We start from the raw sequence: 15,042 nt of genomic DNA, 5'->3' as shown, positions 1-15,042 counted from the left end.
ATAAAAGAATTTGAAAAATCCATACTACCACTTCATTAGGCAAAAAAAAAAAAAAAAAAAAAAGAAGTTTCTATTTTATAGCTCTCCTGTTTCGGCCTCTGTTCTAAGCACCTACCGCTGCTAGGAGCAATTCCACTGATGCATCTCTTTTGAATGAGCAATAAGTGCTTTTGTCAACCTTTTAGAGACACGGAAGCTAAGATTTATCTGACGGTTCTTCCCATGTACCTAAATACAACCTCTTTTTATTTTTTCAGGGTGAAAAAGATACAGTAAAGAGATAAATACAACATTTGACAGATGGACAAAAAGGAGTGTCATGAAGAGAGTAGCAGCAGTGATGAAGAGCTGTGGAGACGGTGAGTGACTTTGCGCTCTGTGCGGGTTCCTGACGGCTGATTCTTCTGCATCTCGTTATAGTTCATGAGATACAGGGCACCATGGATGTTTTCTGGAAGAAAGGTTCTGCTCACATTGTATTCACTCATTCATCTCTGTATGAATGAAGGGGAAAACCCCAGGGGCACCCAGATGTACTTTTTTTGTTTTGTTTTTTGAAACGGAGTCTCCCTCTGTCACCCTGGAGTGCAGTGGCACAGTCTCAACTCATGGCAACCTCTGCATCTCCAGTTCAAGCGATTCCCGTGCTTCATCCTCCCCAGTAGCTGGGACTACAGGCATGCACCACCACGCCCATCTAATTTTTGTATTTTTAGTAGAGACAGGGTTTTACCATGTTGGCCAGGATGATCTTGATCTCTTGACCTCTTGATCTGCCCGCCTCGGCCTCCCAAAGTGCTGGGATTACAGGCGTGAGCCACCACGCCTGGCCCAGGTGTACTTTTTAGACCTTCTCTCTCCTTCCCTGATTTTCACCATGGCTGCTTCATACCTGAGCAAAAGCAAGTCTAGGGCTGTTCTTCCAGCTCTTTCCTTGATGCATGGACCTATGGCCTTGACCATGCTCTTGACAATCCCACAGCATGGCACCAGATCAGAGCAGAACCATGCAGCCTGACTTACTAAGCCCTCCCGCTGTGCGTTTCAGTGGCTCCTTATCAGGACGTGGCTTATCTCTCATTTGTAGAAAACGAATGCACTGTTTTACATGGTCTTGGAACTCAAAACAAATTAATCTGACCAAATATTTCCATGTATGCAATTCAGACACTGCTGTAGAATGAATGTTTGTGTTCCTCCAATATTCGTATGTTGAAATCCTAACTTCCAATGTGATGTTATTAGGAGATGGGGTCTTTGAGAGGTGTCAGGTAATAAAGGTAGAGCCCTCATGAATGGAGTTAGTTCCCTCATGAATGGAATTAGTTCCCTCATGAAGGAGACCCTGGCGAGCTCCTTTCTTTCCCCATGCTTGGACAGAACAAGAAGTCTGCCCTCTATGAATCAGGAGCAGACACCGAGTCTACCAGCACTTTGATCCTGGACGTTCCAGCATCCAGAGCTGTGACAAATACATTTATATTGTTCACAAACTTCTCAGTCCATACTTTTTAAAAAGAGCAGCCTTGGCTGGGCATGGTGGCTCACGCCTATAATCCCAGCACTTTGGGAGGCAGAGACGGGCAGATCTCCTGAGGTCAGGAGTTCGAGACCAACCTGGCCAACGTGGTGAAACCCTGTCTCTACTAAAAATACAAAAATTAACCAGGCCGGTGGCAGGCACTTGTAATCCCAGCTACTCAGGAGGCTGAGGCACGAGAATTGCTTGAACCTGGTGGTAGTGCACCAAGATTGTGCTATTGCACTCCAGCCTAGGCGACAAGAGCGAAATTCCATCAAAAAAAAAAAGGTCTGAAATGATTGAGACAGATGCTCTGGCATGCATAAAAGACCATGGACTAGGATGAATTGTTTGCTTTGGGAACCCAGTGCTTCCTACCTCTTGTGCTAAGTAATTTTAGCCTTCTATGATTAATCACCACAAGGATTTGTGATGAGAGTACTGTATCCTTATTTTACAAGTTAGAAAGCTGATACTCGGAGAGGTTAAGCAACAATTTTGACAGGTCTGTCACTGCTGAGTGATGTCTGTGAAAGGCACTGAATGCAGATTTCTCTGGTGTCCATCATCCTTGACACGCTCGCCCTAAATAAAGAGATCCTACCTTCAAATAAGCTCAGTCCATCCAGGGTTGTGCAAACAACTTCATCAGGTTAACATTCCCTCCTGTTTAGGACCAACGAAGGATAGAAGAGTAGGGCCCTTCTTAGGCTCCTATAGTTTACAAAAACACTGTATCCTTTCAGAAGCCAGTAGTGAGCATCGCCAAGTGTGACAGACTGTGATGAACATCAGGGATTGAGAATCAAAGGAGGCATGCCTCCTGAGATAAGATCAATGTCTACTGTGTGGAAACAGAGTAGATGCAGTTAATTCAGTAAAAATGTGGAGGAATGGCATTTTATTATAGGATGGGCATCAAAGAAGGTGTCTGTTAAGGATGGGCATCCTCTAAGACATTTCTAAGGATGGGCGTCTCTAGGGATGGCATCTGTAAAGCATCTCTAAGGATGCCAGGTCTAAGTATGGACATTTCTAAGGGTGGCATCTCTAAGGATGGCATCTCTATGGATGGGCATCTCTAAGGATGGATGTCTCTAAGGATGGCATCTCTAAGGACTGGGCTACTTTCACTACATCACAGTGAGGAAATTATCCAACCATCGAGTTCCTCTGACATACTCACATGCCAACTCCATTTGTGTTTTCCCTGGAACCATGGATCCAGTATCAGTGTAGATGCATCAAACACACAAGGCTAAGGCTACACAAAAAACTGCAAGAAATGAAAACTGTAATTTTTTTCTCAGGCTGAAGCCAGAGTGGGAAATTATTTGTAAGGGACATATATTTGTTGGGGAGAAATTAAAGATTTGACATCTTGCTCCTCTGGTTCATGTACATTCATAAGAAGCAAAGACGTGTAGGTTATTTGCATAAAAATTAGTATATATGTTATTTTTCTTCTTTGTTCTCATACGTTTTTATTTCAACAGTTTCTATCTCATAAGAAGTAGGAAAAAAAAGGGCTGGGCCCAGTGGCTCACACCTGCAATCCCAGCACTTTGGGAGGTGGAGGCAGGTGGATCACCTGAGTTCAGGAGTTTGAGACCAGCCTGAACAACATGGTGAAATCCCATCTCTACTGAAAATACAAAAATTAGCCGTGCATAGTGGCCTACACCTGTAATCCCAGCTTCTCAGGAGGCTGAGGCAGGAGAATCCCTTGAACCCGGGAGGTGGAGGTTGCAGTGAGCTGAGGTCGTGCAACTACACTCCAGCCTGGGAGACAGAGTGAGATGCCGTCTCAAAATAATAATAACAATAATAATAATAATAAAGTTGGGGAAAAAAGAGCAGAGTTTCCATGTAGCCTTCACCTAGCTTCCCCTAACGATAATACCTTTTTTTTTTTTTTTTTTTTTTGAGACAAAGTCTCACTCTGTTGCCCAGGCTGGAGTGCAGTGGCATGATCTCCGCTCACTGCAACCTCCACCTGCCGGGTTCAAGGGATTCTTGTGCCTCAGTCTCCCAAGTAACTGGGATTACAGGTGCCTGCCACCACACCCAGCTAATTTTCATAGTTTTAGTAGACATGGGGTTTCACCGTGTTGGCCAGGCTGGTTTCAAACTCCTGATCTTGGGTGATCCACCTGCCTCAGCCTCCAAAAGTTTTTGGATTACAGGCGTGAGCCACTGCGCCTGGCTGATAATACTTCCTATAACAATAGTGATATGGTTTGGATGTTTGTCCCTTCCAAATCTCATGCTGAAATGTGATTCCCAGTGTCGAAGAGGGGGCCTGGAGGGAGGTGATCGGATCATGGGGGCATATCCCTCATGAATGGTTTAGCACCATCCCCTTGGTGATAAGTGGCTTGTTACTCTGAGTTCATGCAAGATCTGGTTGTTTAAAAGTGCGTGGTCGCAGTGGCTCAAGCCTGTAATCCGAGCACTTTGGGAGGCCGAGACGGGCGGATCTCGAGGTCAGGAGATCGAGACCATCCTGGCTAACACGGTGAAACCCCGTCTCTACTAAAAAATACAAAAAACTAGCCAGGCACAGTGGTGGGCGCCTGTAGTCCCAGCTACTCGGGAGGCTGAGGCAGGAGAATGGTGTAAACCTGGGAGGCGGAGCTTGCAGTGAGCTGAGATCCAGCCACTGCACTCCAGCCTGGGTGACAGAGCAAGACTCCATCTCAAAAAAAAAAAAAAAAAAAGTGTGTGGCACCTCCCGCCTCACTCTCTTGCTCCTGATGACATCATATGACACGCCTGTTCCCACATCACCTTCCACCATGAGTTAAACCTCCCCAAGGCCTCCCAGAAACCAGGCAGAAGCTGGTCCCATGCTTGTACATCCTTCAGCACCATGAGCCAATTAAACCTCTTTACTTTGTAAATTACCTGGTCTCAGATATTCCTTTATAGCAATGCAAGAACGACCCAATACAGGCCAGGTGTGGTGGCTCACGCCTGTAATCCCAGCACTTTGGGAGGCTGAGGCGGGCAGATTACCTGAGGTCAGGAGTTTGAGACCAGCCTGACCAACATGGAGAAACTCTGACTCTACTAAAAGTACAAAATTAGCCGGGCATGGTGGTGCATACGTGTTAATTCCAGCTATTTGGGAGGCTGAGGCAAGAGAATCACTTGAACCCGGGAGGCAGAGCTTGCAGTGAGCCGAGATCATGGCACTGCACTCCAGCCTGGGCAACAGAGCGAGATTTAAATTTTAAATCTTTTATTATTGTTATTATTATTTTATTAATATTTTAAAAATTGAGATGGAGATTTAAATTTTAAATCTATAAATTTAAAAAATAATCATAATAAAAATAGAATAAAACCAATGCCAAATACCCCAAAGCAGGACCCTCTGGTCAACTGGACTGCAGCAGACGTTCTAAAGTCAATGCTGTCCAATAGAGTTCTCACCCAGGACGGCAATGTTCCCTCTCTGTGCTGTCCAGTGTGGAAGCCACTGGCCACATGTGGCTTTTTTTTTTTTTTTTTAAAGATACATACTTTAATTAGAATTGCTGAAAAAATATTCAGGATTTTTGCTTTCGTTGTTGATGTCTTTAACAGGCTTTATGTTCCGGCTGAAAGCTGGTTTTGCATTGCAATCAAATGTTCTTTTTTTTTTTTTAGACAAAAGTTGCCTTTAGTAATAATTCCTCAATTATTTTCTTTCTTTTTTTGCTTCCTTTTTTTTTTTTTATCAATGACTTTTTTCTACAGTTTGGTTTTGAACTTACTTCAGAATTTCTCCACAATTGCTTTCACGGATATTCAGCTGATGGAGGCGTTCACTGTTGTAACCTTTTGTGGAGAGGGATTTGGGAATATCTATCAAACAGTAATGCTCAGGCTGAGTGCAGTTGTAATCCCAGTGCTTTGGGAGGCCATGGTGGAAGGATTTCTTGGGGCTGGGAGTTGAAGACCAGCCTGAGACCTCATCTCTGTTCCCTGGGGTCCTCTCCAAAGCAGATTTTGTTGCCAGACATCCCACGCCTATGTCCATTCCCCAGAAAAATTCTTTTAGTTTCACATGTCTGGGGAGGCCTCACCATCATGGCAGAAATCAAAGGAGGAGCAAACGCATGTCTTACATGGTGGCGGGCAAGAGCCACGTGTGGCTTTTGAGCACTTGAAATATGGCTACTTCAAATGAGGAACTGATTTTTCACATTTAACAATTTAAAACTAAGATGTAAATAGGCCTGTGTGGCTAGTGGCTGTCATATTGGCCAGTGAATATCTTGACCTAAAGGACACTCCATCACTTCTAACCTGATGAACCATTGACTGACCCTGTAGAACATGGAGCCCATGTTGGCTAATATTGGAATCACCTGTGAGGCTTTGACAGCACTGATGCTGCGGTCCCACCTCCAGACTTCTGATTCAATTGGTGTGGGCTGTGACCTGGGTATTGGGTTGTTTTTAAAGCTTCCCAGGTGTGGTCAAGGTTGGAAGTACCTTGGAATATAAATGCATGCATTTCATGCATTGGTTCATTACTGCTTCAGTCTTTGATTCCAACATCATATGATACCAATTGGAGCGATTTAAGCCAGAGAAGCTGGCTGTGTGCACGTTGAACATGGGCACAGTCCAAAGAGAAGAGATGTCAGGACACATTTGGCTCAAGGCAGCACGTTAGCTCTATTATTTATAAATCTGTATAAAAATATCTTTATTCAAAATGTCTTCTATTTTTTGGTAGTCTAGGCCCATCCTATGTAAGAGAACTTTCTGTGATGATGGGAGTGTTCTGTTTTCTGCTACACAGTGTTACAGCCGTGAGTGACATGTAGGTGTTGAGTACTTGAAATGTGCATAGTGCAACTGAGAAACTCAAGTTTACCTAAGTGTAATTCATACAAATTTAAATACCACATCCGGGTAGCGGCTACTCTACTGGATGGTGCAGCTCCAGTTTTTAATAACGTCGTCTTCATCTTCATCAACTCATTCTTGATATTTTTCATCTTTTTGTGAAATGAGGATCCCAACCTCCAGCGTATCAGAAGACCAGGAATCTTCAGAAGAACAAGTTTCAGGTAATGGGCTAATAGGGAGAGGAGTGAAGGGCGTGTGGATTGATGGAAATGTTCTGTGGTTTTATGTGGAGAAGACAATTTAGAGTCTTTTGCGCAGTGAAGAGATCAGGAGTGATTTTCCTTACCTCGGCCACAGTGCACTGTGCAGTTTAAATGGGGACATGTAAGCCTCTCACCGCTGGGGCACGGAAATGCTCAGGGGAACCAGGGGATGGTCCTGGTGGCTGGGGACAGCAGCAGGGACTAGGAAGGATGCACGCTGTTTCACCTTGCAGAAAAGCTCGATCCTTTTCTGACCTGGACTTGCCTCACCAGCAGATGTCATCTGCTACTTGGGGCCAGTAGAAACGTAGGTGCATTGATTCCAGTCCTCAGCAAACGGTGCCTCCCACAAAAGCTGTCCAGCCTGGCTTCCCAGAAAGCCCTGTGGAATTTGGGGTATACTTTTAGTCATGAGCAAAACTCCATATTCTGGTCACTCTGTTCTCTTTCAATATCTGTATCCCAACAGCACCTGTGCAATTCAGCCTCCAGGAGTCCTTCAGGCCATGCCTCTTCCAACCCTTTACCTCTTATGTGTCTAGTATCTTTTTCTCAGGAGCTGTTTACTCAGAAATGCATCAGATGATTTCCTCTATTTATGCTGAACTCCATTTTATGTTCAAACAAGATTATAAATATGATCAGTTTCTGGGGCCTGAAGGAAATGTGGATGTTGAGTTGATCAATAAGAGTGCAAACAAATACAGGTAAGAATGGAAGATGCTGATTTGAAAACAGCTCTGATATAAACGAAGTGTATTGGCTCTGTCCCTTATGATAGCTAAAATTTCATCAATAATATGTTTATTTCATGCACTGTGAAATTGGTATTTTAATTTCGATATATATATAGAGTGCAGAGAAATTGGGGCCCAGAGAGGTTAATGAACTCCCCAGCGTTTTCTAATGTAGTGAAAGTCGCAGATGGGTCCTGAACTTGCCTCACTTCAAATCCCACCTCCCTCTGCACATCGCTGCTTAAATCCAAGTCCTGGTGTTCTCCCGTCATGACATCACTCTGGCTCCTTTCAGCCTTCGGTTCCCCACTGCTGGCTGGTATCTGTGGTCAGCCACCGGCCTCGGCTTCGTGGTAAGGGATGCGGTCACGGTGACGATTGCGTTTGGTTCCTGGAGTCAGCACCTGGCCCTGGACCTGCAGCACCATGAACAGTGGCTGGCGGCCGGCCCCTTGTTTGCCGTCACTGCAGAGCCAGAGGAGGCTGTGGCCGAAATCCACCTCCCCCACTTCATCTCCCTCCAAGGTAATGCGGGGTGAGCGGAGGCTGTGGGGGCTGCCGGGGCGCGTGCTGTCTCACTGCTGTTGCGGTTCTCCTGCGGCAGGTGAGGTGGACGTCTCCTGGTTCCTCGTGGCCCATTTTAAGGATGAAGGGATGGTCCTGCAGCGTCCATCCCGGGTGGAGCCTTTCTATGCTGTCCTGGACAACCCCAGCTTCTCCCTGATGGGCATCCTGCTGCGGATCGCCAGGGGGACGCGCCTCTCCATCCCCATCACCTCCAACACGTTGCTCTATTTTCACCCCCATCCCGAAGACATTAAGTTCCACTTGTACCTTGTCCCCAGCGATGCCTTGCTGACGAAGGTAAGCTGAGCGATTTAGGAGACCAGAGAAGATGACAATGATATTTCCAGGTTATCCCCTCGGCCCCTCCAGTGGAACAGAAAGGGCAAGGCACAGTTTTCATGGAGAGAACATGGATCACTCTCCCCGAGGGTCACCTATAGGTGCTGAATATTGAGCCACATGCAAGAATCCCCGTCGAAATTCAGGACTACTGAGACAGGGTCTTGCTCCGTCACCCAAGCTGGAATGCAGTGGTATGATCTCGCTACAACCTCCGCCTCCTGGGTTTAAGCGATTCTCCTGCCTCAGCCTTCCGAGTAGCTGGGATTACAGGCAAACGCCGCAATGCCTGGCTAACTTTTTGTATTTTTAGTAGAGACGGGTTTCACTATGTTGGCCAGGCTGGTCTTGAACTCCAGACCTTTAGTGACCCTCCTGCCTCAGCCTCTCAAGTGCTGAATATACAGGCATGAGTCACCGCGCCCGGCCTCTATCACCAAATTTTAGACGGATAATATCTGAATGACAGTCTCACACTTGCTCACATCTCTAGGGTAACTCCTTCCTTTCGGTGGCATCTCCCTCTAGCGCATTTACAAAAGGCTGATGGTCCCACACCCTCTCTTAGGTTAGGGATGAAGCAGATGTTCTGCTTTCTGTAGCTCCGTAGCTGCTGTGTTTCCGAATAAAATGCTGCTTCTGCGCCTCCAGCCTTGGTGCGAAGATTATGCCAGGAAGATTTCATTAAACTTTACCGTCTTGGCGCCTACCATCTTTGCATCCCAATCACAAGAGGCGAGAGCATGCCTGGCTGTATTTAAGGTGGTTACTGTGGGTAATTTAAATACAGCAGAAAATTGGCTGAGGCGATGGCTCTCGCCTGTAATCCCAGCACTTCGGGAGGCTGAGGGGGGCAGATCACCTGAGGTCAGGAACTGGAGACCAACCTGGCCAACGTGGTGAAACCCCGTGTCTACTAAAAATACAAAAATTAGTCGGGCGTGGTGGCGTCTGTGGTTGGCAGGGTTTTTTTTAAAGCGGTTTGAAAATAGAACTCCATTCTCTCCTGGGTTAGTACGGTTCCTGCTGAGATGTCTACTGTTAATCGCATGGAGTTTCCTTTCTAGGTGACTAGATGCTTTTCTCTTGCTGAGTTTTGGATATTTCCCTTCACTTGGCCTTAGACAGTCTGATGACCATATCTTATGGTGAAGTTCATGTTGCAGGGTATTTTGCTGGTGATCACTGGGCCTCCTTTATCCAGATCTTTAAATATCTTGCTAGACTAGGAAAATTTTTGTCAGTTATTTTCTTAGATTCTAAGTTTTTTTCCTTTTTCTTCTCCATTGGAAATACTGATGATTCATAAGTTTCATTGCTTTATGTAGCCCCATACTTCTATTTATTTATTATTTTATTTTAGCCTGACTGGGTTAATTAAAAAGGCTTGTCTTCAGGTTCTCTCCTCTGCTTGTTCTAGTCTATGATTAAAGCTTTCCACTGTATTTTGTAATATTTTCAATGAATCTTTCATTTCTAGATGTTAATTTTTTTAAGATATCTGTCTCCTTGGTAAATCTCTAGTTCACATCCTGAATGAATTTTCAGAGTTTTTTGTGTTGGTTTTCAGATTTATCTTGCATCTCTTATTGAGCTTCTTTAAGCTCAGTCTTTTGAATTATTTATCTGGCACTTTGAAAATTTCATTTTGGTTAGGATCCATTGGTAGAGAATTACTATGTTCCTTTGGGGGTGTCATAACACCTTAAAATAAAATAAAATAAAATAAAATGCAGTGAGAGAATCTCTGCATATTATTTCTTCTGCCCATCTCCTCCTCGAGACCCAGAAAAGCAAGCTCCCTTCTCGGTAGTCCTAAATTTTATGGAGATTGTTGCATGTGGTTCAATATTCAGCACCAATAGATGAAAATTTCATTTTGGTTAGGATCCATTGGTAGAGAATTACTATGTTCCTTTGGGGGTGTCATAACACCCTGATTTTTCATACTTCCATTACTGTAATGCTGTGTCCCCACCCAAATCTCATCTTGAATTGTAGCTCCCATGATTCCCACGTGTTGTGGGAGGTGATTGAATCATGAGGGCAGGTTTTTCCTGTGCTGTTCTTGTGAGAGCAAATAAATCTCACGAGATCTGATGGTTTTATAAAGGGAGGTTTCCTGAACAGGCTCTCTCTTGCCTGCGGCCATGTAAGATGTGACTTTGCTCCTCCTTTGCCTTCCACCATCATTGTGAGGCTTCCCCAGCCATGTGGAACTGTGAGTCAACTAAATTTCTTTCATTTATGAATTACCCAGTCTTGGGCAGTCCTTTACAGCAGCATGAGAACAGACTAATATATCTATTCAGCACATATTTATTATGTGCCTTATATATTCCAGGCACTATTTTAGGGGATGGGGATACATCAGTAAGAAATAGTGAAAAACATGACAACCTAAGATATTACATGGAATGTTCATGCTATGGGAAAAATATATGTATATATAGTAAGAACTCTAACAAATAAAGAATGCTATTCCATTCTTTGAAAATAAGTACAGCAGTATGTCTCTCGACCTCTTCAGAAATCGGTCCCTAATGATAACCCTGCCAATGTTATACTGATGTCTTTGGTTCTTATACTTCCAATTTGTTGTTGTTATAATTTACATTGAATATATCGGTTCATTTAAAATAATCATTTATCAGAGATGGCAGGATACATCATGTCTTTCCTCCGTCAGTTTCTTTTTATCCTTCTGGAGCTGGTTCTCTTTGTAGGCATATGTGTGATGCTTCTTGGATAGGTCTCCACATCCCTTCGCTGCTTAATCCCCATCATGATTTCATCCCTTTGCTCAGTATAACTTGAATTTTTTTCTTTTATTTGATATTCCAGGCCCAGTTTATATTTCAGCTTTGCCCATTATTTCTTCATTACTATCACTGATATTTTAAAATTAATATAATATGCACATAATGTATTGGTCCATAATTTTCAGAGTGGACACGCCCATGTATCCAGCACCCAGAGGAAGATACAGAACATCTCCAACTTCTCTGAGGCCCCCTTGAACCCTCTCCCAGTCATTACCCCAAGGGTGTCTGACAGCTGGACTAGTAATGCCACCTACTGTCAATTGCTTTTAGTTTAAATTCTTGCTCGTTATTTCCATAAAGTCTCTATTGAGTTGCCCCTGAGACTTCTGAAAGGTTTTCTTATTGTTTGAATTCCATTCTATGTCCTTGGTGCCTGCTCAGATAATTCTGAGGTCTCGCCTTCTGCTCCAGCTTCTTGGCCTCTCAGAGGGGACCTCACTCTTCTGTATCTGCTCCCCGGTGCTCAGGTGGCCGAGCATCTCACAGCAGCCGTGTGATGGAGAGAAGTGACATCTCTACCCTCACCCATCAGAGACGTGTTCACAGACACAGCTGAGCTACCAGTCCTCGGCTGAGGCACCAAAAGGAAGTCCCTTTGTCCTCTGGTTTTATAAGTCCCCTGGCCAAACTCTCCACAGTGTAAAAACTGTACAGGAGTTTATGATAAGTTTACCATTCACAAGAAACCCTTTGGCTCTGAGATATCTATCAGCAAAATGTTAATACCATGTCTATTTTGCATAGAGGCATGTTTACATCTATCTATCTAGTTTACCACTCTACCACCTATCTGTCTATCTCTGTATCTCCTTCTGGGTGTTGGATACATGGGTGTATCCACTGTGAAAATTATGAAGCAATAAATTATTTGCATATTTTATTAAAATAGATTATATCTATTTATAATAGATTATAAAATTTAATAGATTATAAAATTTTAATAGATTATAAAATTTATAGATTATAAAAATATAATCTATCTATCTATCATCTCAATCTATTTTTTTGAAACGGAGTCTCACTCTGTCGCCCAGGCTGGAGTGCAGTGGCATGACCTCAGCTCACTGCAACTTCTGCCTTCTGGGTTCAAGCGATTCTCCTGCCTCAGCCTCCCAAATAGCTGGGATTACAGACGTCAGTCACCATGCCCAGCTAAATTTTGTATTTTTAGTAGAGATGGGATTTCACCATGTTGGCCAGGCTGGTCTTAAACTCCTGACCTTAGGTGACCCACCTGCCTCGGCCTCCCAAAGTGCTGGGATTACAGGTGTGAGCCACCATGCCTGGCCCCATCATCTCAATCTTTACATCAACTGAATCATATCCTACATGCTACTCAATACAATATATAGAAAACTTTTATGCCACTATTTGTGCTTATTTCTTTTTCTGTGTGCTTTCTAATGTTTCTCCCCGTTATTCCTCAGATGATAGATGATGAGGAAGAGCGCTTCTGTGGTGTGCGTCTACAGACTTCACCCTCAATGCAACCCCTGACCTTTGGTGCCCATTATATTGTGTCTAATTCTGCTCATCTGGAAATAATACCCACGGTTGGTAGAATTCAAATCTAACAACGGATTTCAGAATATTTTGTACTTTTGAAACAAATAGAAGAATTTTAGCAAGATGCAATTTTTTTCATTAATCGCAAATACAAAGTTTTAAAAAATCGAAAATACAGGAAAACGGTCTTAATCAAATTAAATATTTCCAAAACCTTAACACAGGCAGAGGTAACATTTTAGCATTTGGGGCACTTATCTTGTGATTAAAACTGTACGTTCAGTTTTCTAAATTGAAGTTTCCACTTCTCTGTTATAGTTCCCTGCAGGCCTGACATCTTGCCTAGCTAAGTCACTTAAGGAGTGTTTGTTAAGGTGTTTGAATGAAGAAATATGATATCTTGGCTGGGCTCAGTGGCTCAGGCCTAAAATCCCAATACTTTGGGAGGCCGTGGCAGGCGGATCACGAGGTTAAGAGTTTGAGACCAGCCTGACCAACGTGGTGAAACCACGTCTCTACTAAAAATACACAAAAAATTAGCTGGGTGTGGTGGCGTGCACCTGTAATCCCAGCTACTCAGGAGGCTGAGGCAGGAGAATCACTTGAACCTCGGAGCTGGAGGTTGCAGTGAGCTGAGATCACACTACTGCACTCTACCCTGGGCAATAGAGTGAGACTGCATCTCAAAAAATAAAATAAATAAAATTAAAAAAAAATATGATATGTATTATATTTTATGTATTTTTACTGGAGATTACTGTATATTTCTGCACAATTGAAATTATTCCTCCCTGTTTTTTTTTTTTGTTTTTTTTTTTTTGAGATGGAGTCTTGCTCTGTCACCCAGGCTGGAGTGCAGTGGCCGGATCTCAGCTCACTGCAAGCTCCACCTCCCGGGTTCACGCCATTCTCCTGCCTTAGCCTCCCACGTAGCTGGGACTACAGACGCCCGCCACCTCGCCCGGCTAGTTTTTTTGTATTTTTAGTAGAGACGGGGTTTCACTGTGTTAGCCAGGATGGTCTCGATCTCCTGACCTCGTGATCCGCCCGTCTCGGCCTCCCAAAGTGCTGGGATTATAGGCTTGAGCCACCGCGCCTGGCCTCCTCCCTGTTTTTTTAATAGGACATAATATGCCATGTAGCTAAAACCCTAGAGCTTTTTAAATCACTTCATTATTATTCAGCATTTAGTTGAACTGCTTGTAATTTCTCATAACAAGTGCCCTGGCAATAAATATTTCAACTCATACAGTTTTATGTTTTTCATGTGAAGCTAGAGTGTCCTAAGAGAAATGACTGATTCAAAGAGTACTCATCAAGTTAAAGCTAGTACATTTCCAAAGAGATTTTCGAAGATTTTTCACAATATAAGTTCTCAAGAATAAAGGACGAGATTTTCCAACAAAATATCCATCTCTAGAATAAAGTATCAAAATTTAATTGTTTTCTAATCTGAATGGGAAAAAATGCATCTCAGTCCATTATATATTTTGTTGTTGTTTGTTTTCTTGAGACGGTCTCACTCTGTCTCCCAGGCTGCTGTGCTCACGGCAACCTCCACCTCCTTGGTTCAAGGGATGCTCCTGCCTCCCCCTCCCAAGTTGCTGAGATTACAGTTGTGTGCCTCCATGCCTGGCTAATTTTTTGTATTTTTTACAAATTTTAGAATTTTAAAATTGCTATTTTCCAAGAGTTATAGGGCTTGTTTCCTAAAGAAACTAGAGATTTGCATGAACTAAGCTTTTCCTAATTCTGTCCTGCCTATGAAGTTAGCGCCTATTCCCCAGGGCAGCTTTCCTTAGGAATCCTGGGGAAGTCGGGTGCAGAACGAAGAGAAGGACGTGAAAGAGACAGGGTTTCACCATGTTGGTCAGGCTGGTCTTGAACTCCTGACCTCAGGTGATCCACCTGCCTTGGTCTGCCAAAATGCTGGGATTACCAGCGTTGGGCCACCACGCGCCCAGTGCTTATTTGTGTTTTACAGCCTGATCTTCCAGGCTGCTCTTTGTTAGGAGACAAGTGATTTCTTTGAACTGCCTGAGGTTAGAAAGGGAGCAATTTCTGAGCTGCTTCTTGTTAGAAGGAAAGTTTTTCGCTGGGGAATCTCTTCACCCTATCTTCCTAAATGACTTTCTATCTCTGTAACACCAGCCAGACAGTTCCCAGAAGCTCAGTTGTCCTTCAGGCAAGATACATTCTTGGTTGTGGCAGGACCTTCCACAAACATTGTTGGTATGGAGATAAATAAAATACAGGGAGTTCCTTCAATAAAAATGCAAACAGTAAACATGGCATAAGGAATGGCCATCATAAGGCTGGGCGTGGTGGATCATGCCTGTAATCCCAGCACTTTGGGAGGCCAAGGTGGGCAGATCGCTTGAAGTCAGGAGTTCAAGACCAGCCTGGCCAACATGGTGAAACCTCGTCTCCACTGA

At 43.8% G+C, this 15,042-nt stretch overlaps 2 protein-coding genes across 6 annotated transcripts in view; one reads left to right on the top strand and one right to left on the bottom strand.

Annotated features, from left to right (window-relative positions):
* Positions 1–15,042, bottom strand: part of LOC105478630 (caspase recruitment domain-containing protein 8) — a 76,065-nt gene that overhangs the window by 46,119 nt on the left and 14,904 nt on the right. The window lies entirely within an intron of this gene.
* Positions 1–15,042, top strand: part of LOC105478625 (caspase recruitment domain family member 8) — a 36,042-nt gene that overhangs the window by 15,250 nt on the left and 5,750 nt on the right. For 2 of the 5 annotated variants that reach the window (XM_011736125.3, XM_011736124.3), the window contains 6 exons: positions 258–359; positions 6,536–6,591; positions 7,190–7,340; positions 7,666–7,895; positions 7,975–8,234; positions 12,529–12,654. In XM_011736125.3, the coding sequence (XP_011734427.2) occupies positions 301–359; positions 6,536–6,591; positions 7,190–7,340; positions 7,666–7,895; positions 7,975–8,234; positions 12,529–12,654 (882 nt within the window). In that variant the 5' untranslated portion in view covers positions 258–300. Of the gene's footprint in view, positions 1–257; positions 360–3,018; positions 6,592–7,189; positions 7,341–7,665; positions 7,896–7,974; positions 8,235–12,528; positions 12,655–15,042 lie in introns of those variants that run through there. The other 3 variants (XM_011736127.3, XM_011736126.3, XM_024791893.2) reach the window with 2 other exon arrangements.

This window comes from Macaca nemestrina, chromosome 20, assembly GCF_043159975.1.
Source record: "Macaca nemestrina isolate mMacNem1 chromosome 20, mMacNem.hap1, whole genome shotgun sequence".
NCBI lineage: Eukaryota > Metazoa > Chordata > Mammalia > Primates > Cercopithecidae > Macaca > Macaca nemestrina.
Note: the sequence above shows the minus strand (reverse complement) of the source record. Positions and strands in the feature narration are given on the sequence as shown.